The sequence below is a fragment of the Patagioenas fasciata genome, chromosome 7, assembly GCF_037038585.1.
Source record: "Patagioenas fasciata isolate bPatFas1 chromosome 7, bPatFas1.hap1, whole genome shotgun sequence".
Lineage (NCBI taxonomy): Eukaryota > Metazoa > Chordata > Aves > Columbiformes > Columbidae > Patagioenas > Patagioenas fasciata.
The window spans coordinates 37,706,098-37,727,863 of record NC_092526.1 but is presented as its reverse complement, the minus strand read 5'-3'; the positions used below and the strand labels follow the sequence as shown (position 1 = coordinate 37,727,863).

General features: G+C 46.1%; 1 protein-coding gene across 4 annotated transcripts in view; it reads left to right on the top strand.

Moving 5' to 3' along the window:
• Window positions 1-19,171, top strand: part of PARD3B (par-3 family cell polarity regulator beta) — a 364,942-nt gene extending 345,771 nt beyond the window's left edge. For 2 of the 4 annotated variants that reach the window (XM_065840472.2, XM_065840471.2), the window contains one exon: window positions 14,973-19,171. In XM_065840472.2, the coding sequence (XP_065696544.1) occupies window positions 14,973-15,327 (355 nt within the window). In that variant the 3' untranslated portion in view covers window positions 15,328-19,171. Of the gene's footprint in view, window positions 1-4,424; window positions 4,621-14,972 lie in introns of all 4 variants that reach the window. The other 2 variants (XR_011740105.1, XR_011740106.1) reach the window with 2 other exon arrangements.
• Window positions 19,172-21,766: the final 2,595 nt, after the last annotated feature.

Below are 21,766 nucleotides of genomic sequence, written 5' to 3'. Positions count from 1 at the left end.
CGAATGGCTTTTTGCTTGGATCTAGGTGTTAGCGTACTGCTGTACACACCCCGTGTCACCAGCTTTTGGGCCTTCATTTGGCATTTTGTTATGAATTTTGGCTTGATCTGAGATGCTGTGCTTTAAGGAAAAGAAGGATTTGCTTGCTGAGAACTGAAATGTCTTCAGTATGAAAAGAATGGAATTTTAGAAGCATGGTATGGTCACAGTTTTTCCCTTTGTTTTACATTCTTTAAGAGGTAATAGAGATATGTTCTCGAACTGAAATCAAATGGGACAAAATGAGTAAGACATAGGAACACACAGGTTCTGGTAGTCCCTTGATTAGCTCGTAGGGGTCTCTGAAGCCATCTGGGTTTCTCACTGAGTAGGGAATTAGGCTGAATTTAGGCTGCCTGGATATACCCGTGCTGGTCACGAGCATTTTTACGCAGCCCCCTCTGTGCCCACTGCACCACACGTTATGGCAGAAAGCACAGAGCAGGTCGGTTTGAAACGAAAGGGAATTAAAAAAAAAAAACAAGACCAATTAGTCAGTTGAAATTGAGTTGGGGTTTACGACTTGAATTTTTAGGCCCAGATCCATCAGAGCACTTAAGCACCTGCTTTACCTTGAATATATTTTGCTTTTCAATAGCAGTGGTTTGCTTGGCTATCAGAGGCCTCCAGGAAACCTAGACTTAAGATTGCATTGTAAAGTGTGAGGAGAGAATGGCAGACGGTCACTGGTAATTAGAGAAATTTCACTTTTTCGCTGCCTGCGTTTTCTGCGGTTTAAATAACGCCTCCTTAATGTTGCCTTAATCAGTGCTTTTTGTTAAATATCCTGTAAATAATATCAAGAAAGGGGTTTTTTTAATGAATAATCTGACTTTGAGGAGACTTGTTGCTGATCAAAACTTGAAATCTCTTTAGTATTATTGAGGGGAATAAAAACCTTAATGTCATTTTGGTTTGATTTCTTTGTGTGAAGGGCTGACAGCTCTCCCTTCTCTCTCGTCACCAAACAACTGAAGAAAGCTCTGTTATTGAGAGATTACTGCAGTGGTCCTTGGTCTTGCAGAGATTTCATCAGAAACATTTCATTTTTAATGGACAACAGAAAATGTTCAGCTGTCTATTATTACGCTTCTTTGTACACAGTCTAAAAATATAAATGGAAATTATAATTACATCTGTAATGCTGGGTCCCAGCTGAAATCACTTTAATCCCAATGTGCAAAAAAAAAAATCAATACAGAACCTTTAACCCTGGTCTTTTCCTCCTTAGACATTTCATTTTCTGTTGCACTAGTTTATACCACAAGTTTTGTAAGTTTTGAAGGGACCTTAGTATATGGAGATCATTTTGCATCCTTAGGATGGTGTTGCTGCTCTGTGCTTTTCTGATTTAGAAACTGGAATGTTCTTGAGTAATAGTTTATGTTGTAGCTGCTTGATATGATATGAAATTTCTGCCTTTTACTTTTTAATCATTAAAAAAAATGAGGTGTTGCGAAGTTCTGTTAAAGAAAATCTCATTTTACTGGAAGTAAAATTACACATATTTTTGTTAGCGAGAAATCAAACTCAGCATTAAAGATTTAACATGGAGGTTTGGAAAAGTCATTATTCTCAGCTCACCACAGGCTCTCTACTCTATTGTGCTTTTTTTCCTATGGGATTCAAATAGTAGGTTTGCCAAGGTTAACTATTACGATTTTTTATATTTTTATGTCAGCGTCTGTAAGTACAGACATGCCATCAAGTGTTTTGTGTTTCTGAAACCTGCATCTTTCTGCAAACCCAGAATTATACCAATAGTTGCTGTGTTTTGGGTGAGTTTCTGGGGAGGAGAAGTGGCTTTTATGCTGCAAGACCTATGGAAACTGCTCATTGCCAACCAACTGCAGCTTCTTCTGAAGCATCTGGTTCTGGTAACAGTCAAAGACGTGATGCTGCAATTTAGGGCATGTTCTGCTACATTGCCCCACTTGCCATGCTATTAATAATGGTAGCTGTAACATCCATGTAGGAGAGGTGTATTATTTATCTGGTAGAATGTCTCATTTCTTAGTGATGGCATATGTGTATCGCTCTCTAGATCATGAGCACTACAAGTGAAAAATAAGTTAACTGCATTTTGATCACTCTTTTTTACTAAACACCTGAAAGACACAATTGAAAAGGAATGTCTCCATGTGGAGCGTGGCATTGCAGCAACCCACATCTCATATTCGAGCTATTTATCTGCTGTCCAAGGCTGTCAGGCCTTAACTTCCTGACTTCATTCCAGGATACAGATGTCTCATTCTCTCCCTGCCCTCTCGTCCCCTTTCAGATACCATTCTCCTATACAAGAGCCTGATCCAAACCTCATTGAAATGCTTCCATTGACCCGCAGAGGCTGGATGAGTCTGGGGCACGAAGTTCCTCATCGCATCGAGTGATTCCCTCTTCTCAGTCTGGTATCCAGGCAGAGCAGAGATCTCTCTTCATCTTTTGTTCCCTCTGCAAGGTGTCTTGATGATTTTTTTTAATGAACTTGCCACTTCAATTCTATCACACACCACACAATCTGAAAATACTTAGAACGATACCGTACTAGTGACCTTTATTGTTCATTAGTGAATCAGCTGCCTAGCTTATTGTGGCTTTAAATGAGCTATATAAATTGGTTGCTATTTTCAATTATGGTTCCCTTGATTTGAACATACTAGACCAAAGATAATTGTTTGATTGATTCATTATGTAAAAGATTGTTTCAAGTTAGAGAGTGTTTTCATTTATTTTTTTTTCCCTAGCCAAACTGACATGCTGTCTGGAATCTTTGCCAGGTTCTTACCAGGTTCAGATTGGGAAATGCTGTTGTTTCTCCTTTTCTCACTGACAGCACGTAATAGCCTTCCTGGGCAGAGTAGAGTCTCCTCTTCTGATTGTGATTATGTTCCTTATAATGGAAGCTGAAGCTACTGACAGCATCATGTCTTGCACATGAGACTCTACCACATGTGTTAGCCTTTGACACATGATGGATATATGCGTTCAAACAAAATAAAAGCCCGTACCTGGTGGTGCTGTCCAAAGCCTCTCTTCATCTCAATATTGGCCTGCCTCTGTCTTCCAACCGCTGTGCTGTCACCTCTGTAAGGTATCACTAATTCCCAGCTGTTGGCCTCGCTTTCCCATTGCGCAGGGACGCAGTGTTTCAGTCTCTCTTTAAGCAATTTTTTTCTGCCTTCTGCTATGTGCTCCCTCTTCCAGCTTCAGCGTCCTCATGTCTTCTGTTCTAGGTACATGACTAAGCTGATGTGACTGTGTTGCCACAGGCTGTGCTTGCTCTTTCTAGAAGGCTGCTGTTTTCCAATAGCTTCGCTCTTGCAAATTTTATCTTGTCATCTGGCATGCAGCATAGTGTGCAGATGGTGAAGAAGAAATTTGTTCAGAAGCTGCGTATCTCCTGTATTACAAGTGTTGGGGGTGATGCACATATTTCTGGGTTATTGATGATTGCACCAGTTCTCAAAGAGCAAAGGATGCCCAGGGATCATGCTGGATGCATGGTGCTGCCCAAGACTGCGAATGTATGGAAGAAATTCACATAGATCTGATGACGTCTCACATCATCTTGGACTCCTTGCAGGCACTGCCAGGGCTGGTGCTGCTGTGGAAGAAAGCAAAGAAGAGAACTGTAGCCAGGCCAGGAGGGGAAAGTGGCAAAAAAAATGTGGTGGGAGCCTTGGGCTCCAGGAAACCAAGCCTGGGCCTTGTGGACGGAGGCAAGGAGGACAGTGGAGGAAGTGGCCTCTTGCCCTCCTGTCATGTCCTCTCATCTCCAACCTAACATGATGTGCGCTGGCTTCCAGATTTGCTTTTCTTAAAGAAACTAAGTCCAGCGAATGAAAAGTGGAAGGGGCAGAAATGAGCACAGAAGTGCATGAAGATCAGCAGTTATGTCGTCTTCATCTGTAGATGGACCACATAGCCGGTGTATATCTGTAGGCATTAAAGTTAGTGCCATATATATGAGTTAAAACTGTACCTGTGCCCATAAGGCTGGGTTACAGCGGTTGGAAGCTGTATTGTGCGTTTTCTCTGCTGTGTGGTTCAGGTCTCAAAGCAACGTTACAGTGATGTATTTGGTATGGGTGCCGTGCATGTGTCACTCACACACAGCTGTTCTGCAGGGCATGTTGAGGGGGTGTTTGAGGAACCGAGCAGATTCACGGCTGTGTCTCACCTCTCCGGAATCTGCTTCTGCTACCAGAAGCTGGTGTGCTAAACCCTCCTCATCTGAGCAAGTCAGCAGCCTGTCCCAAGCAGCTGCCTCAGAGAATGGCAGGGACTCTGTAAATAAAGGAAACAATTGAATGATAAGTTCACACTTCAGCACACTGCTTAACAACCTGATAAAAGTTAATTACATACAGTATTTTTAAATGCAGCAACAGGGAGATAACTGATGCCGAGATGGAGCACAGGAACTTAGGCGGCAGGACCAGAGGTTAACCTCTTATTACCCGCGTCCCTGAAGAGAGCAGCGGCCGGCAGCTCTGATTCTCTCCAGGTTTGAACACACACTGGCCAGTAGTGACTCGGGGCCATCCCTGCAGTGTTTCTGCAGCCACAGGTAGGGGCGAGGTGAGTCACAGAATCATTTCAGTTGAAAGAGACCCTCAGGATCTTCAAGTACAACCATAACCTAACCAAATCTAGCACTAACCCATGTCCCTAAGGATCTCATCAAAACGCCTTTTGAACCCCTCCAGGGATGGTGACTCTACCACTGCCCTGGGCAGCCTGTTCCAATGCCTGACAACATTATAAGTTGGGGAATGACCTATTAGAAAGCAGTGTAGGGGAAAGGGACCTGGGGGTCCTGGGGACAGCAGGGTGACCATGAGCCAGCACTGGGCCCTTGTGGCCAGGAAGGCCAATGGTACCTGGGGTGGATTAGAAGGGGGGTGGTGAGTAGGTCAGAGAGGTTCTCCTGCCCCTCTACTCTGCCCTGGTGAGACCACACCTGGAATATTGTGTCCAGTTGTGGCCCCTCAGTTCCAGAAGGACAGGGAACTGCTGGAGAGAGTCCAGCGCAGCCACCAAGATGCTGAAGGGAGTGGAGCATCTCCCGTGTGAGGAAAGGCTGAGGGAGCTGGGGCTCTGGAGCTGGAGAAGAGGAGACTGACAGGTGACCTCATTAATGTTTACAGATATATAAAGGGTGAAGGTCATGAGGATGGAGCCAGGCTCTTCTCGGTGACAACCAATGGTAGGACAAGGGGCAGTGGATTCAAACTGGAACACAAGAGGTTCCACTTAAACATGAGAAGAAACTTCTTCTCAGTGAGGGTGCCAGAGCCTGGCCCAGGCTGCCCAGGGGGGTTGTGGAGTCTCCTACTCTGCAGACATTCAAACCCGCCTGGACACCTTCCTGTGTAACCTCATCTGGGTGTTCCTGCTCCGGCGGGGGGATTGCACTGATTGAGCTTTCCAGGTCCCTTCCAATCCCTGACATTCTGTGATTAAAGCTGGAAACTCAGTGACCACAGTTACTTGTTACGTGGGAGAAGAGACCAATCCCCTCCATGCTTCAACCTCCTTTCAGGTAGTTGTAGACAGCGATAAGGTCTCCCCTCAGCCTCCTGTTCTCCAGGTTGAACAGCCCCAGCTCCCTCAGCTGCTCCTCACCAGCTTCATCGCCTCCTCTGCACTCCCTAATACTTCAACTTGCAGGGCCCCGCTTTGACAGAGCAACCGGTGTGTGCCGGCGGGTGGGAAACTCAGGGCGATAAAACAAGGGTCGTCTTCACCACAAGCAGCAGGTAGAGCGCGTCCAGCCGGCGGTCGCTCCATTGCCACAGCTGCACTGCTGTTGGTGTAACTGTAGGAGCTCGGAAGGAAGGAGCCAGCATAAACACAGCTGGAACGGGCTGCAATCGCAGGGCGCTCGCGGCCGTCTGCGAGCTGCAGCAGCTGCAGCCAGCGCTACCGCTCTTCGGGCACCGGGTGCGACGTTTCCATCTCTCCCAGCCCGGTGGGATTTAGGGGTTTGACCCTTGTTATTTAAAGCTCGACTTCAGGACATCTGCTGTCAGAGCACCCGCAAAGTTTGTGACTTAATGCAGACGTAATTAACTGATTTGCCTATCCAAATCTGGAGATTTACACACTTCTGTAGAGGCAGCTGCAAAGTTATAATTTCAGCTGTTTATTATGCCCTGAGCCTTTAAATCTCAATTATTAAAGGTGGTGCTTAATGGCTGGCTGGAAAAGGAGTGGTTACCAGAGTGTTAATGGAGTGCGGCAAGCCAGGAAATCTATAATCTAATGCCTGTATAGAAATGAATGGTTATAACAAAAGAAAATATAAGGGGGGAGGATATACTTACAGGCTGTTAGTGCTGCTTAGGAGCAAATTGGTACATGAGCAGTAGGGGAACAACGGGGACTGAAACACTGCCTGAAGAAAGAAATAAGAGCCACTTGTTTTTAAGGTCCCTCTTGCCGTTGCTCTCCTCAGGATCTTGAGCTTTGCCTTTGTTGCAAAGGGGGAAAAACACGCGACAGTGAGTTTAACAGAATGCCTGGACCCAGAAAGAAATGAAATGAAGGGAAAAATAACCAGCTACAATCCGTTTCCAAAATCATTTTCCTTTTTTATTGAAGCATGGTGTTACTAGTGTGCCATCAGAGACAGAGTTGACAGCCATGCTTCATCATGGCAATGGGAGAAAACACTGCGAAGAATGCTTTAATTTAAATGAGAAATGCTTTAAAAAAAAGCCTAAAAGCTTGGTAATAACATTAATAACCACTTCTTAGAGGTTTCTACTAGCCCACTAAAGATCAGGCAGCGTGTTAAGATCCCAGCAGCTGAATAGTAAAGACCTGGGCCCAGGTTGTTATTACTTAGGAAGATTCTTTTAATGACTTCTGTTATTTGTTGAAAATCGTTTGTACAGCACAGCTGAATAACCACCGTGCTTGAAATTCATTCCACGTGAAAAATGAGAACAGAATTTGGGTTTGTGTGTCTTTGAAAGCGCTTTCCAGCAGCGGCGTGGAGAGCAGGGCTGCTGTGCATGGGGAGCGTGCTCCTCCTGGCACCCGAGCCCTGTGCTTGTTTCCTTCTGAAGAGGAGTTCTGACTTTGGCAACAGAATTTCTTCTAAATCAAATGCAAATCTCCTGAACCACCACAGGACCTTTAGTTTCTACCCTGATAGCCTCCAAAAACAGAGACGTGCAGCAGAGGTTGGGGTGAGGCAAAGAGATCTGGATATTATTTCTGGCTTTCGTGCTGCTGCTGTGCTGGGACCAGCATTGGTCTCTCCTCTCTGCGTCTCTCTCCTTCTCATTGCTTGTCTGCTCTTGAGTGAAGGAGCTCTTGCTGGCTTAAGATGCATACGCCCTTTAAAAAGCAGTTTTCTCCCCTCCAATGTAACTCAGCTAGCGTAATCGCAGAAATGTGACGCAAGAGACCAAAGGTCAGGAACTCTTTTAGTCGATAGGAAGAGCTTTTGGCCCCTGCTGATGTGCAAAACAAAAGACCAAGGGGACCTTAAAATCTCCTCCAGTTCTCTCCCCGACAGAGCATGGGGGTTCCTGAGCAACAAGCATGACTGCTCAGCATTGAGAGTGGGTTACCAGTGCCAAGAGGTTAATGACTCACACGGTATTATGTTGTGTTGAATAATGAGTAACACATGAAATGACACATGTTGTAATGACTCGCTACTTCAAGTACCAATCTCCTTAAGATCCCTTTAAGCTTGAAGAGATCACAGAATAGCGATGTCTTGTTCAATAGGTGCTACTTTATTTTATGCCTCCTGGTAGAAGAGATGTACCATGCCTGAGAGCATATGAACAAAACAAGTGGGGAATTGAGTAGGAAGGATTATTGGGCTAGTTGTTTTGAATGCTTGTTGGGCATTTATAGAGTCGCCGGCTAGCATATTCAGGGTTTTGTTGCTGTCGATTTGAGGGGTTTAATCCTGATTATTGCGGTTCCTAGATGTGTAGGTTGGATTTAGGGAAGGAAAGAAAGGGGAGCCTTGCCTGCAGGATGGGATTATCAGAAGCTGGTCTGAGATCTGCTGTGGAAAATAAACTAATGCTGGAGCAAAGGAGCAGAACAATGTTTTATGTCTTTGTTACTGATGGGAGGGGGGTTAATTAAATGGCACTCTAAATTCTGGTGTTATCCAAGCTGTGACATAGTTTGCTCCATTGGGGATTGAGAACAATCAGTTTGTTTGCATGCAAAATGGACCGCTCATGCTGTCATAAGAAATCTTCTATAATCTTGTAGTAAAGTTTTAAACCTGTCAGACTACTTTTTTCTGTCTTAGCGTTCTTTCTGCATACTGCTTCTCTGCGTGGAAGGCTAGGCTCTGACTAAACTTTATGCTCGTCCTAGATGTGGGAAGCCTCCAGTTGCTAAGAACTGTCCACTAGAGTAATGTAAACATGTCTATGCGCTTACCTTCTGGGATTGTGGTGCTTTTGCTGTTTGTTTCTAAATATTCCAAGCCCTAGTACTGTGGAGAAAGAAAAACTATGCAGATAAAAACTCTTACGTTCAGGCCAGTCAAGGCCACTATTAAACTTGGCAAAACTGCATGCAAGGCAAGAGAACCAGGCCTGCCTGCGTTGCATCTGAAATGTACCCTTGCTTGAATTTCAAACAAACGTGTATGGCTCCCTCCTGCTCCCAATCCAAAACAAACATGAATTCTTTAAAAAGGGGAGAGAGGTTTTTGTGCTCTTTCCCCCTACTCCCAGTAACACAGGTCATGAAATGATCATTATTTTTATGGGTCTGCAAAGCCTATAGAAGTCAAAGCTATGTAATATACATTGCAGAGTATTCTGCTAATCCAGTCCAACCGCAGTCGTGCCTGGCCCGGGGATGAGGGTCTGGTAACTGGAAACCTGACACTGAAGGAATTCCAAACACAGACCCCAAACTAAAAACAGCTCTCTCCGCCTGGCATGTGCTACATGAGAGCCAGGGGTTGTATTCATTTACATTATCTGATTTTTTAGCCCTGCATTGTTGATAAAAGAAGAGAAGAAAGCACCTCCACCAGCTCAGCCCATAAATAGTCTGTGTGTGGTGTGTTTGAGGTTAGTATGACATTGCTAGACATCTGCCTTCTTCCGAGAGTTACAAACCCCTCTGGCAGACAGCAGCCACCGAGCACTTCTTGTGCTGCAGATTCTTCCAGCGCTAAGACACCAAATTTTATTTCCTGCGGCTTCTTAAATGCAAACCCCATCATTGGCTATAGGAAGTATTGGTCTGAAACAGCAAAGTATTTGTTATAGGAGTATCTCACCTATTAAGATACAGAGACAGAGTTTAATGAAGTTCAGAGTCATGCAGTGATTTTTTGAAACCTGCAGTGATTTTTAAAATATCTATATATTTTTTTTTTTAAAGTTATGTGCACATTGAATATTAAGCAACAGAAGTTCTTAGTGGCACTGACTAGAAACAGCACTGCAGTGTCTTTAATGCTGTGTTTGGAGAGACAGGGAGTGCCTGGTCTTTTCAGCCAGTTGTTTTTAGTGGATGTTGAGAAGAGCTTTCTAAAGACACAGTGTAATGTACTTGATACTGTAAGATTGTTTGTTTGCATAATTTAATTCTTACATCTACTTCTCCTTTCTTCTTTAAAAGTAGGTGCTCCTGGCTGAGAACAAACAGCCTGCTATCATGATGCATACAATAGAGCTCTTCAGTGAGAATTTGGACACAGATAGGACCTTGTTGCTTTCTCCTGTTCTTTAATCACAGCCTGAGCTGCGTGATGCCATCACCCAGAGTCTCTGTATGTCTCTCTTAGACATGAAAGAGACTGCAGCCAAATGTGGGCTTTCCATTTGCCACTTAGTCTGTGGCTGTCTTTGAAGTTTATTTCAAGAAGTACTCCCTGACAAAGTAAGAAGGCAGTTTTTCATGTGAGATTATATCCCTTGCAAAATATTCCCTCAACAGCGAGGAGACAGTGATGTAAGAAGAGAGCATTCCCTTCCTTGCTTTTTACCAGGTACTAGGAGGGTGACCTCTGTGATTCTCCTCATAGAACAGAGGCAAGAAAAACTCTTTGTCATGATGAAATACAAACCCCCAACATGATGTGGCACAGCGTGAACAGCCAGACCGTCATTTTGCTTTCCTTTCCTTTCAGATAACCCAAGCATGTGTCTCATGGCTGATGTTAAAGGTGACCTGCAAATGGGGGTTAACAGTGAAACACAGTAAACCTGAAATGAAATGGGTTTTTTCTGGTTGTTTTTTGAAGCGTCAGATATTTAGGCCAGTCTACGCTGTGAGATTCTCCAAAACTGAAGAATTACTGAAATGGGGGCTTAAAAAAAAATGGGAGCTGCAGAAAGCAAAAAAAATGTTTTAGTTAGGTGTTTGAGACCAACAGATACCCATTTGACTTCAATGACTGAATTACACTTGGGTTAAAAGAAGCCTTTTTTAAGTATTCTGAATCCTTTGGTTCAGCTTTAAATAAACCTAGAAGCTCTTAAAAATTCTGCAGCAAAGCCAGAATGTATTAGTTTTTATATCCTTTGTGCTTGGAAGGTAAATAAAGCAAGGATAGAAAAACAAACTACTTCAAGCTTTATTTGTTATAGAAAAAATAACAACATATCTACTGTTAATTGAGCATCAGTCACAAGTTACCTGCTTTATTTGGACCAAGGCTACTTTGTGCTCTTGAAGCTCAAAATGGATCGCAGTTCTTACCTGGTTAATCATTTAGAAGAAAAACCAGTCGAGCTGCTAACCAGCATATGAAGGTTGTTTGCGGCTACCTCTGCGTGTGATCTATAATTTTGCTGCAGGGGAAGGTCAGATTTCACTTCCTAACAACAAAATGGACATTTTAAGGGGCACCTTACCCATGACATTTTTGGAGAGTGCGTTTTCACGCTGTCCCACCAGTTCCACTCCTTTCTTGAACCTGGTGCTGCTGCTTCCACTGCTTCCTTCAGCAGCAGCTTCTGCTTTTAGACCCACACCAGTGATGCATCTTCCAGTGGGAGCCAGCAGAGCCAAACTATCAGCAAAAAAACACTTTTGAGCTCTGAGATCAGTCCCATCCAGGGATGTTGTGTCAGCTTCCCTACCTGCTGCCTGCCATTAATTTCGCTGGACCACCAGGTCAAACAACTGGCCAGAAATCTGGAAAACAGCTGACGGTCCGAGCAGCTCCTGCTCAGCATGTCCTCTCAGAGGGCACGCTCCTGGCCTACTCCTTAGGAGTGGCTGGACCTGCTTAACCCAATTTGTGAATTTTTGATCACTCCCCTGGGTCACTGATTTTCCACTTGAGGTTATTGGTTTGACCCCCAAACCGTGGGTCAGTTGGGAGGTGTGATGTGGCCCTGTGAACTCTGAACTCATCGGGAGCCAACAAAAACAGCCACAGAAGGGAGAATTTCATTAGAGCCTCCTCGGAGGTGGCAACGTCTGCCGAGTGAAAAGGCAGCGGTTGTTTTGCTTCTTGCAGAAACAAGCGGAGCATCTGCAAGGGGCTGCCAAGGTAAACGTGTTTGGTTTGAGATGTTGCGGCAATTTCTTTAAGGATAGACAACGGCACGTGCTTTTACACAATGAGCTATCAAGTGAAAATGGTTTTGCTTTGGAGGAGCCCTGCTCTTCCTGCTGGAAGCCACCCCCAGTGTCCCAGACTTACTTCTGATGTGACATCTCTACAGCCAGAGCCTGGTATCTGCATGTGTTTCTTCTACCTTAAAAAGATTGACTTTCTGATGGTTAATTTGACACACTTGAGGAGGGAAGGGCTGGTTTTTTCCTGTATTTTAAGAGTTATCAGGTGGAGGTTCATGCCAGAGGCTCCCGCAGACTCCCCAGGCTGGTTGGTCGCTCTGTGAGCAGCTCCTCAAGAAGACTTTGCCAGGCATGGCTGGTAGGTGGGGAAGAATGAATCCTCAGGATGATAACTTGGCTTCAACATGTAGTGCTGGTCATGAAAGGGAAGAAAAATGTCATTGTAGCATGTGTACGTGCACACATAATGCCCACTGGGATGACCAGGGGAGGTGAGCTGGGGAGCGCGGTGCAGCCACAAGGATGTTTGTCACTAAATTTCCCCCTGGTTATGCTGCCCCAGGTGCAGCCTTTGGGGCAGTTACCAGATTTTCGCAAGGTTTTACTCACGTGAGAGTTCTGGTAATCATTGGTTAGGTCATTGCTTGTGTTATTGCCAAGGCTGCTAAAAAACCTCACATACCTTCTGTCTTGCTGGGGCTTTCCTAAAGGATCCATGTGGAGTGGATTCAAGCCTTGTCTGTGTGTACAACCTCTCCTCCCAGCGGCTAAGCCCTGACTCAGGGGAAGATGCTCCAGAATGATACCACCTGTGGGTGCTTCACCATCAGAGAAGGGAAGAGAGCAAGCAGCTTACATATTTCTTTATTTTTTGAATATTTTTTTAAAGGAAGTGTTTGTCCTTCATGCATGTTCCTTTCTGCAGGTTGCCTACACAACTGGAGATGGTATGAGCTTTGTGGTGCAGGTGACAGCAGTGAAGGCTCGATGGCACAAGCTCGAGCAGCTTGGGTGCGTGCCCCAGGTCTGGCATGCTCGTGCTTTGATTGCTCAGGCTCATCTTCACTGTGCAGTTTCGGGTGAAAACTACCTGAACGCACAACGCTCTGCACAGTCACAGCAGTGGCAGCGGTGTCACGCTGTCTCCTACAATGGGATCACGGCTGAGCTTTCCTGGAAACAGCTCTTTTGGCTGTTTCCCCTTCTTTTCCTGCAGCAGCCAGACCTCTGATGTGAGCTGAGGGATGAGCTGTGTGCTGAAGGCTCGCTAAATGATGCTGCTGGCTCAGTCGCATTCTCAAGAGTCATTTTGGTATCAATTAATCCTGAATTTGTTATTTTAGAGTGATTTGATTTTGCAGTTAGAGCTCAGTCCAAAAGCTACCTGGCTCTTCAGTGACTTCTGGGTCAGGTTCCAAGCTCAGTCGCTTTTTAATGTGATCCACAAGAATTTTGTTGATTATAGCTGCTGATGAGGATGTCGTATAAAAATGTAATATACAGGATTTTGAGCATTATCCTACAATTAAAAGGCGGTGGGTGTAGGTTTGACATTTGTTCCTGTTGGTTTGCTGCTTGACACAAAGCAGTTCCTACCATCGCAGAAACGTTTTATGATTGGGAGCGCATTTTATGATTGGGAGCGCGTTTTTGCACACAGAGGAATTAAAAGCTGAGTGTGATGGGGCTGACTAGCAAACAGATCTTCGAATACAAATACACGGAGCAGCTCTTTGAGCTGCCGTGGAAATGAGGCTTAGTCGCGAGGTGTAGGTGTGTGAGCAGAGACAGCAGTTGTCTCGGTATATGCGGTTAGGAGTCCTTTTAGTGTCTCAGAGGGTGGCTTCAAGCCCTTCAGCACTTTGTCTGGACTGTCTCACCAGGTGGGGAAGGCTGTGAGTGCCTGTCTTCTGTAATGTTCTGTTTTTAAAGCAAAAAGTCTCTGGAGAGTGTAGGGTCCTAAAAGTCCAAGGCCTGGAATTCTTCCTTTTGCTCTTTCCATTTTAAACAGGAAACATTTGCACTAAGTTATTCCAGGGGGAGAATTGGAGGTTCATTTCAAGGCAGATAATGTTTGTTCATTGCCTATGTCCATGATTTAGCCCATGGGCTTAAGCGAGTGCAGCAGAAAACCACATGTTTTGTTTTACTTCATGCAAAACAAGTTCCAGTGGAGTGTGGGAGCCCAGATTAAGGAAGGGGGAGCACGCTTGTAAACCTCTGTGTGAACAAAAGAGAAGCATTGACGGATTGCAAACACCTGATCTGCTGTACCAAAATGATGACTTCTTTAATAAATCTATGCAAAGAATATTTAAACAGTTGATGAGTTCAGTCCCAAAGACACAGAGCAAGTGTAATTGATTTATACTTTCAGCCCCTGTTTTGGGTCAAAACCCCGCTGTCTTCCTTCAGCTCTCGCTCGCGGAGAAGCTTGCTCTGCAGTCAATGGGAGGTTTTGCCCAAAGTGCAGAGACATTTGCAATCAGACTGGCAAAAACTCCTAATTGAGTTGAACTTTTGGGGATGCTCTGGTGACATGTCTGTAAGAACAATTATTTTTGCCATTTCAAAAGTATTGCACGTTAACCTGTACTAGGGAAAAATATCAATGCTTCATTAGTGCAAATCATGGAATTAAGATGCAGAAAGCTACAGAGAGGGCTCCATGGCACATCCTCAGGGATGACTTGTGCACATGTTGCGTTTCACGTGAACTAGAGCTTATCAAATCCATACTGATGCAGATAAGTTACAGGGCTGTTGTAATATCAGGCCTTCTAGATCACAGGAGTTGTTGGGGTTTTTTTTTAATCCCATTGGCAGCTTGCCCATTAAACACAGGTATCGTGACCTGACATCCCTGGTGTTTCTTTTAGGAGCTCCAGTTTCTGCAGGTATGGTGTTTTGGAAAGTTTTACAGTCTGACATGTTAGGAGAAAAAAATAGTGGCAAATGGCTTGGAAAGCGCGAATATTTGTGCATGTAAAGCTTATGGGATTTGCAGACTTGCAGACCCATCTCATCTGTTTATCCTCAGGCTAGATAAGACTCAGTCAAACATGCATTGTTTAAAGGACCTTTGTTTCCATTATGGCAAATGGATCGCAGGAGGCTGGCTGACTTTGGGAACCGAAGGGCTCCAGTGCTCCCCCATTGTAAAAGGGCTGTGATGTGCGCTGGACCCTTCCTCCAGCCTCCTGAGTGTCACAGACTTTTGTAGCGTGCAGGTGGGAGGCTTGTTATCCTTCAGAAGTTCTTTTGATTCATCTGGACCTGTCATGCTTGAGGTGGCATTTCCTTTCCCAAAGTAAACATAGATTGTGAGTACAATAATGTGTCGCTGGGCTAGTAGACTGCTTTTTTATGTGCTTTATTATGTTTTTCCTCCTCAGGCGTGGACCTGCAGAGCCACTGGAATATTTAACAGGGCCACGGGTAATATACAAAGAGAGAGATCTTCCGTTCTACCAAGGAGGGCAGCCTGTTGTCCACCCATCAAAGGGGAACTACATCCGCGCACCAGACACCAGAGTGGCAGAACTGAGGTACCCCCAGTACTACCCAGCCCAGCCCATCACAAACCAGCATAAAGGACCCCTCCGACAGGACGTGCCGCCTTCCCCTCCTCCGTCCCACCGAGCACCAGCTTACAACGAAATTGTCCGACACCGTGGAACCAGTCCAGACCAGTACCAATACAGGCAACAGGATCCCAGGCAGAAGAACCCCATAACTGCAGCTGTATAGCCACACACTGAACTTACCAGCACGGCCTGGGAAGATCCCGTCAGACATCATCCTTGTAGAGTTGTTCCCAAGCGTAGCTGCCTGTAAGAATGGCACACGAGACCCGGAGTCGTTCTTACTGAGCTGGGCTCAGCGTAGGTGCTTTCTAACAGGCGGACTAAAGCCATGTGAGGTACGATGTGTTTTGAGTATGTGAGGTACCAGACAGTTGAGTGTTTTTTAATCCCTTTTAAAAATAGAAAGTGGCTGCTGAAAATGAAGCGCAACACTTGATACACCTCAGGGCTAGTTACTGAATCCAGTTACACCTGTACAGTACGTAGCTGTCTGTATAAGGGCAGTGGTGACACCAGAGTTTGCTTCAGAGAGCTGCTGTAGAGCAATCATGTGAGAACACAGCATACAGTATGGACATCATGCAGAGCTGGGGATCTTGTGTAATCCAGTGCTGTGATCCCAAGTTGACAAGGGACTGCTCCCGAGGCAGCGGCCGCATTCCAGGCACGTTCAGACCAGCAACTCTGTGATTTAAGGATGCTGCAGTTCCAGATTTGTAATCTGGCCTCTGTCTTCCTCTTCCCGTTTGGTGGTGGCAGCATTTATCTCGTAGCCTTCGTTTTTCACAGTTTGTGTAACGAGATTCTCCTCTCATTGCACCTGCTGCATTTGAAGTAAGGCAGAAAGCTTTGTCTGCCACGCTTGGGCAGCCAGCCACCCGAGAAGTGTGCGTCTGTAGATGTGCGTGTGTGTGCTTGTGTTCCTTAGTTATGCAGTGTGCGCTCCTTAAACGTAAACCGTGGAGGTAGGATCCTCAGCTGCTGCCAATAAGTGTCGCTCTTGGGGTTTCAGTGGAGCTGGCCTCTGAGAAGTAGCTGAGGAGGTGACCGTGGGCACGGACTCCATAATGCACATAACGCACCCGTCAGTGTGGTGACCGCCCTCTGTCACCCAAGTGCCAAACTACTCGAGTTCCTGCAGCCAGAGGTCATTAGGCCCGTGGAGAAAGGGGATTTTCACAGCAAGGGGTGAGGGAAGGACAACTAGAGCGACAAGGAGAGGTGCGGGATGGAGAGGGGACCAGCAGTGCAGCAGAGCCATGGGGGAGTCTGCCCGCTCTCTATATATTTTCTGAAGTTAAGTGGCCTTAATTCCTTGACTTCTGCCTTTCGGGAACGTTACTAAGCTGCTTGGGCTCCTCTCATCAGGGAGAGACTACGACCTGGCCAAGGATTTCTTTGATGTCTTTTTGACACCTTCGGTATGTGACAGATTGAAATCACATAGGTCACCTCCCAGGTATTAAATATCACCGGGAAGGTTTGTCCTGCTAGGAGTGTGTCTCTTTAGCGGATATCCCTGGGAAAAGGGCTCGTTAGAGGTGCGTAAGATGCGGGGCAGGATGGATCTGTGCACCGCTGCTTTCCTGAAGCAACATCGGTGGGGAACGGCCCCGACGAGAAGTAGCATTTAACCCCAGCCAACATTTCTGTGCTGCTGTCCCTGGTGAGAGACTGGAACCCGGGGGCACTTGCAGCTGTATGGAGCATCTGCGTTCACACCCATCTCTCCCAGCTGGGAAGCAGGGCAGAGGAAACAGCTTTGTCAAGGGGGCAGAAGAACATCTTGGCGATCCAGATACAGGGCTGGGCTCCCTGGGGCAGGGGCCGGCGCAGCGCTAAATCCAGTCAGGAGGAAGCATTGGTGGGAGGGAGAGAGGGAGAGGAATGCAGCCGATTACGAAGCGTGTTTGGTTCTTGTTCCATTTCTTTCTGCCCTCTTCCCTAGTAATGTAGGAGGGAAAAACCTCTGGAGGGAGCATTGGGTGTAAAGCTGGATGTCTCTCGGCACCCTCTGTAAATAAGCCGCGTTCCCCAAGGAAACTCTGCCTGTCGCGTACGTGCTGTACGCAGCCTTGTACTTCTCTCAGAGAGTTTTAGATGCTGTAGGATACTCAGCCGGGACTTGGCAGCCACAGGGTAGCCGCTGGTGTTATGAAGGCGTGCTGAAAGTGAAGCGAAAACAAATTAAAATACTTTCCTTTCCCTCCTTGAAATATAACCAGTGATACATTTGATCCAGCTGTAAAGAAACTAATACGTTTGCGACAGTGGCTTTATCAAGCCAGGCCACAATTAGGAGCAGCTCTGAATATAAGCTACTGCCTTTATAAATCACTCTCAACTAACCCTTCAAATGGCATCACAGCACAGTGAACAGAGTTTATTTACAGTATTTCAAGAGCCAGGGCCAAATAAAATCTGGATGGAAACAGCTCCTGGGTTATTTATAGCCTTGGAAGGACCTGCGCAATTGTCTCCCCGTAACCTGAATCCCTCCTTAACAGCTCCCCGTGACTGCATCGGCTCCACTTGTTCGAGGCAGACAGATCAAACGAACACCACCTGAGCTGTTAATCTTACCCAACAGGTTATTAAATGATGCTTCTACTGTTAGATCAGTACAGAGCTTCTCCAAAAGAGAAAAAAGAAGTGCTACAAGTATAATACCTGGATGCATCCTACAGGTGAGGAGCTAAGGAAGAAGAACAGGCGACCTAGCTGAGGGAACAAGACCAAAAAGTATTGCAGAGCATCTCTTCAGTCTCTGGTGCCATTGTTCTGGGAGAAAATTGCCATTAGCTGGTTTAATATCTGGTAGAGGTACGGTATTTTCAAAAAGCATAATGTGTAACTACAGTATATATAGTCAGCTTCTCTGCAGTGTAAAATGTATGATTTTAGCACCATATTGTGGAAAAATATGTACCGTGCAGAATTCACGAGGTGCTACAACTGACGGTTGAAAATACACACTTGCAAAATCCAAAAGAGCCGTTAAGTAACAAGTTGTTCTTTTCCCCATATGTCCATATGTTTGGGAAAATCGTGAGCCTGAAACGCTCTTGACACGTAATTGCCTCGCGCTCCCTTATCCAAAACGTGCCAGTCCAGTGCTGGGGTTTGCCGCAGGAGCAGCGTGCCGTACACAGGAGCAGGAGAGGGGACACGGGGGACAAGGGCTGGAAGCTCTGGTTTCTTGTGCTGCTTCTGGCGTGGGCCCAGCGGCTGAAAGATTAAGAGGTAGAAAAAGAGCCTGTGGATTTTCTGAGTGACCACCCACTAGTGAGCCATGATCTTGGCCTGCAAGCAGACATTACCACTGTGATGCATTGTGGTGCAGAAGTCACCCCTCGGATGGATAAAGAAATATCCATTGCCCTTTGTGGGAAAAAAAAAAGGGTAACTAAGCATTAAAAAAAAAGGCTTCTGCCTTGAAAAGTGCATGCAGCCCTGAATTCCAATTCACTCCAGCTTCCTGATCTAGAAATAGCTTCACATGCTGCCTAATTTTTTTACAGATGAATTGTGCTACCTCCTCCTCTCCCAGCCGTCACAGATGTGTTTATGAGAGTCGGTGCTGTGAGTGAATCCTGCCCGCTGCTCTGCCAGGGCCACATCCTGACACTGCTCCCAGCAGGGGCTGCTTTGCACTTCCAAATCGCCCTGCACCTCTGCTCTCCCCCCGGCTTGTTCTGCAGAGCCTCGAAGCCTTATGTGCAAATTGGAAGCACTGTTCACTATCTCTGCATGGAAGAGAAGGCTTTATAAGACACTGTTCTGTTGTTGTGGGGGAGAGAGAGGTGTTTGTGACCCTGACAGTACCTGTGTGTTTAAGTGAAGCTGATTTCAAAGTCATGCATGATTGATTTGGGGGAGAAATTCAACACACAATTTGAGAGGTTTTTTTCCTAGTACCACTTCGAAGTTTTTGATCTTTTGTTACATATGGCTATATAAATTTTACCTGGTTTATTTTGCATTAAAATAAAGGCTTTAAGACTATATATGATTATGCGTTTGTATGTTGAGTGTTCCTCTTCTTTGTATCTACAAAGTCATCCCCACCGCAGATGTGATTTGATATTAGGAGATCATGCACGATCAGGCCGGATCAGAATTGGTAAGGTGACTTTTTTTAAAGAAAAGCAAACTAACAGCTATATGCTGTCTTGTAGAAAAAAGCATCACTGGGTTTAAACTGATTCTTTCTCAAATGCGCATTATCTTCACTTGTAGAGACAGAGGAGCGAGAGACAAGTCCCATGTTGTCTCGACGAGTTTCAGCTTAGGCAACTGCATGTTTGTTGCTGAAGTTGCTCAGGCGGTTTTGTCTCATCTCGGAGCCGTTCGCTTGCTGTTGGTAACACCCGAGCTGCTCTGTGGCCGTGTGGCAGGTACCAGGTCCAACCAGCTGAGGCTGCATTTCACCAAGGCACCTGCAGCACTTCCTTGCCAGAGATTTAGGACTCCTTGAAAGTTTTACACAGGTACTTAACTTGAGGTACGTGGGTCATTTCACTGAAGCTGATGACACTGCTTTTCATACTCCAGATTATGCGCAAGCATAAATCTTTGTACGATCAGAGCTATGAGTTGCAGAGTGTGCTGAGATTCAGGCATGAGTGTTATGGTAGATGAAGTAATTTTCAAAATAGCAGATATTTAAGTGAAAAGTCAGTAGAACAGGGAGAAGAAAAAATGTAGTCTTTCTAAGATGAAAATTTTGTGTGAGTACAAAGAGAAAAGTTAGTTATCAAGTCACAGCTTGCACTCATAGCTAAAAACTGGACAAATAGAACACTGATGTCTCAGTTTCTCTTGCTGAAGTTGTATAAAGAGTGGTTCTGGGCCCTCAGTTCCAGAAGGACAGGGAACTGCTGGAGAGAGTCCAGCGCAGGGCAACAAAGATGCTGAAGGGAGTGGAGCATCTCCCGTGTGAGGAAAGGCTGAGGGAGCTGGGGCTCTGGAGCTGGAGAAGAGGAGACTGAGGGGTGACCTCATTAATGTTTACAGATACATAAAGGGTGAGTGTCAGGAGGATGGAGCCAGGCTCTTCTCAGTGACAACCAATGACAGGACAAGGGGCAATGGGTACAAACTGGAACACAGGAGGTTCCACTTATATATGAGAAGAAACGTCTTCATGGTGAGGGTGGCAGAGCCTGGACCAGACTGCCCAGGGAGGTTGTGGAGTCTCCTTCTCTGCAGACATTCAAACCCGCCTGGACACCTTCCTGTGTAACCTCAGCTGGGTGTTCCTGCTCCATGGGGGGATTGCACTGGATGAGCTTTCCAGGTCCCTTCCAATCCCTGACATTCTGTGATTAAAGCTGGAAACTCGGTGACCACAGTTTTGGAAGGTGCTCCTTCTGCCTTGGCAGTGGTCTCCTGGGAGCATTACTGGGGTGCAGAGCACAGCAGCAGCTCAGGGGTGAGGGCTGTGACAGCTGCGCTACTTGGGCGGCTTTCAGGAAGCAAGATGCCAGTATGAGGATAATCCTGCAGCCTCCCAGGAGACATTTAAAAGCCCCAGAGGCCTCTGGCTCCCTGCGCTTGGTGGCTCTGCCCTACAGAGGGGTGCAGAGGTGCCTAGATCGACCTGGCAAGTGTGGAAACAGATGAGAAGGGATCAAATTTGCCAAGCATGGGCCATCCTCTGGACAGGACAGCTCTGCCGCTGTTTGTCCCCGTGGGCTGGAAGGGAGTGCCCAGTGCAGGCAACTGGAGAGACAGGATTGGTCTGGGAATCAGAAGAGATGAGGGAGCAGAGTGGGAGATGACAGGGAGAGGCAACAGGAAAAGGAATGAGAAATTAGAGTAGGATGGGAAGGGGGAGACAGGGAGGAGAGTCAGACCTGAGCTGGAAATAGGTGATGGAGAGAAGTGGTGACAATGAAGGTGGCACTTTCTGATACACTGACCTCTGCTCCTCCATCTCCATTTTGCATCCCAGGCTGGTGACACCTCCACTGAGCCCAGAGAGTCAGGGTCTGTTTGCAGCACAGAGCTACCCGTGCCTGAGGGAGGAAGCAGAAGGACAAGTAGGAATTGCAAGGGAACCCATCAAGCAGCATGGGCAGAGACAGACATCCCTTTCCCTCCCAGCTGTACCTGCCATCCCTGCATCCCACTGATCTCTGAAGTCCCCAAAACCGCAGTGACCTTCAAATACAACTTTTGCCTTCACTGCTGAGAAGCCTTGAGCCATCTGTGAGCGTAGGTAACCAACACCAAGGGTTTTACTGGCACCTGAAAGCGATACAGAGTTCAACCATGCAGCTGTGCAGTGCACCGTGGGCGGCACCGTCATTACAGAGAGAGACAAGTTGCAGTTACTTTTGAATCAGTTGTGTTGTGGGTAGAGAGTGCAAGAAAGCCACAGATTTTATCTCCACCATCTTTTTGCTTGTCTAGAACAAACCTTTGACGCGTGCAAAAGCTGTTTTATTGCTGGTCTGGCACAAAAATCCTGAACCTGTTTCAGGGGCCAAGAAGGTGATTATAGTCTTTAAAACAGAATTAATTCTCAAACCATTCCCAAAATATGCCTGACAAAACTAAGCCAAGCCAGACGAGTTGGCTGTGCTCACAGCAAAAAA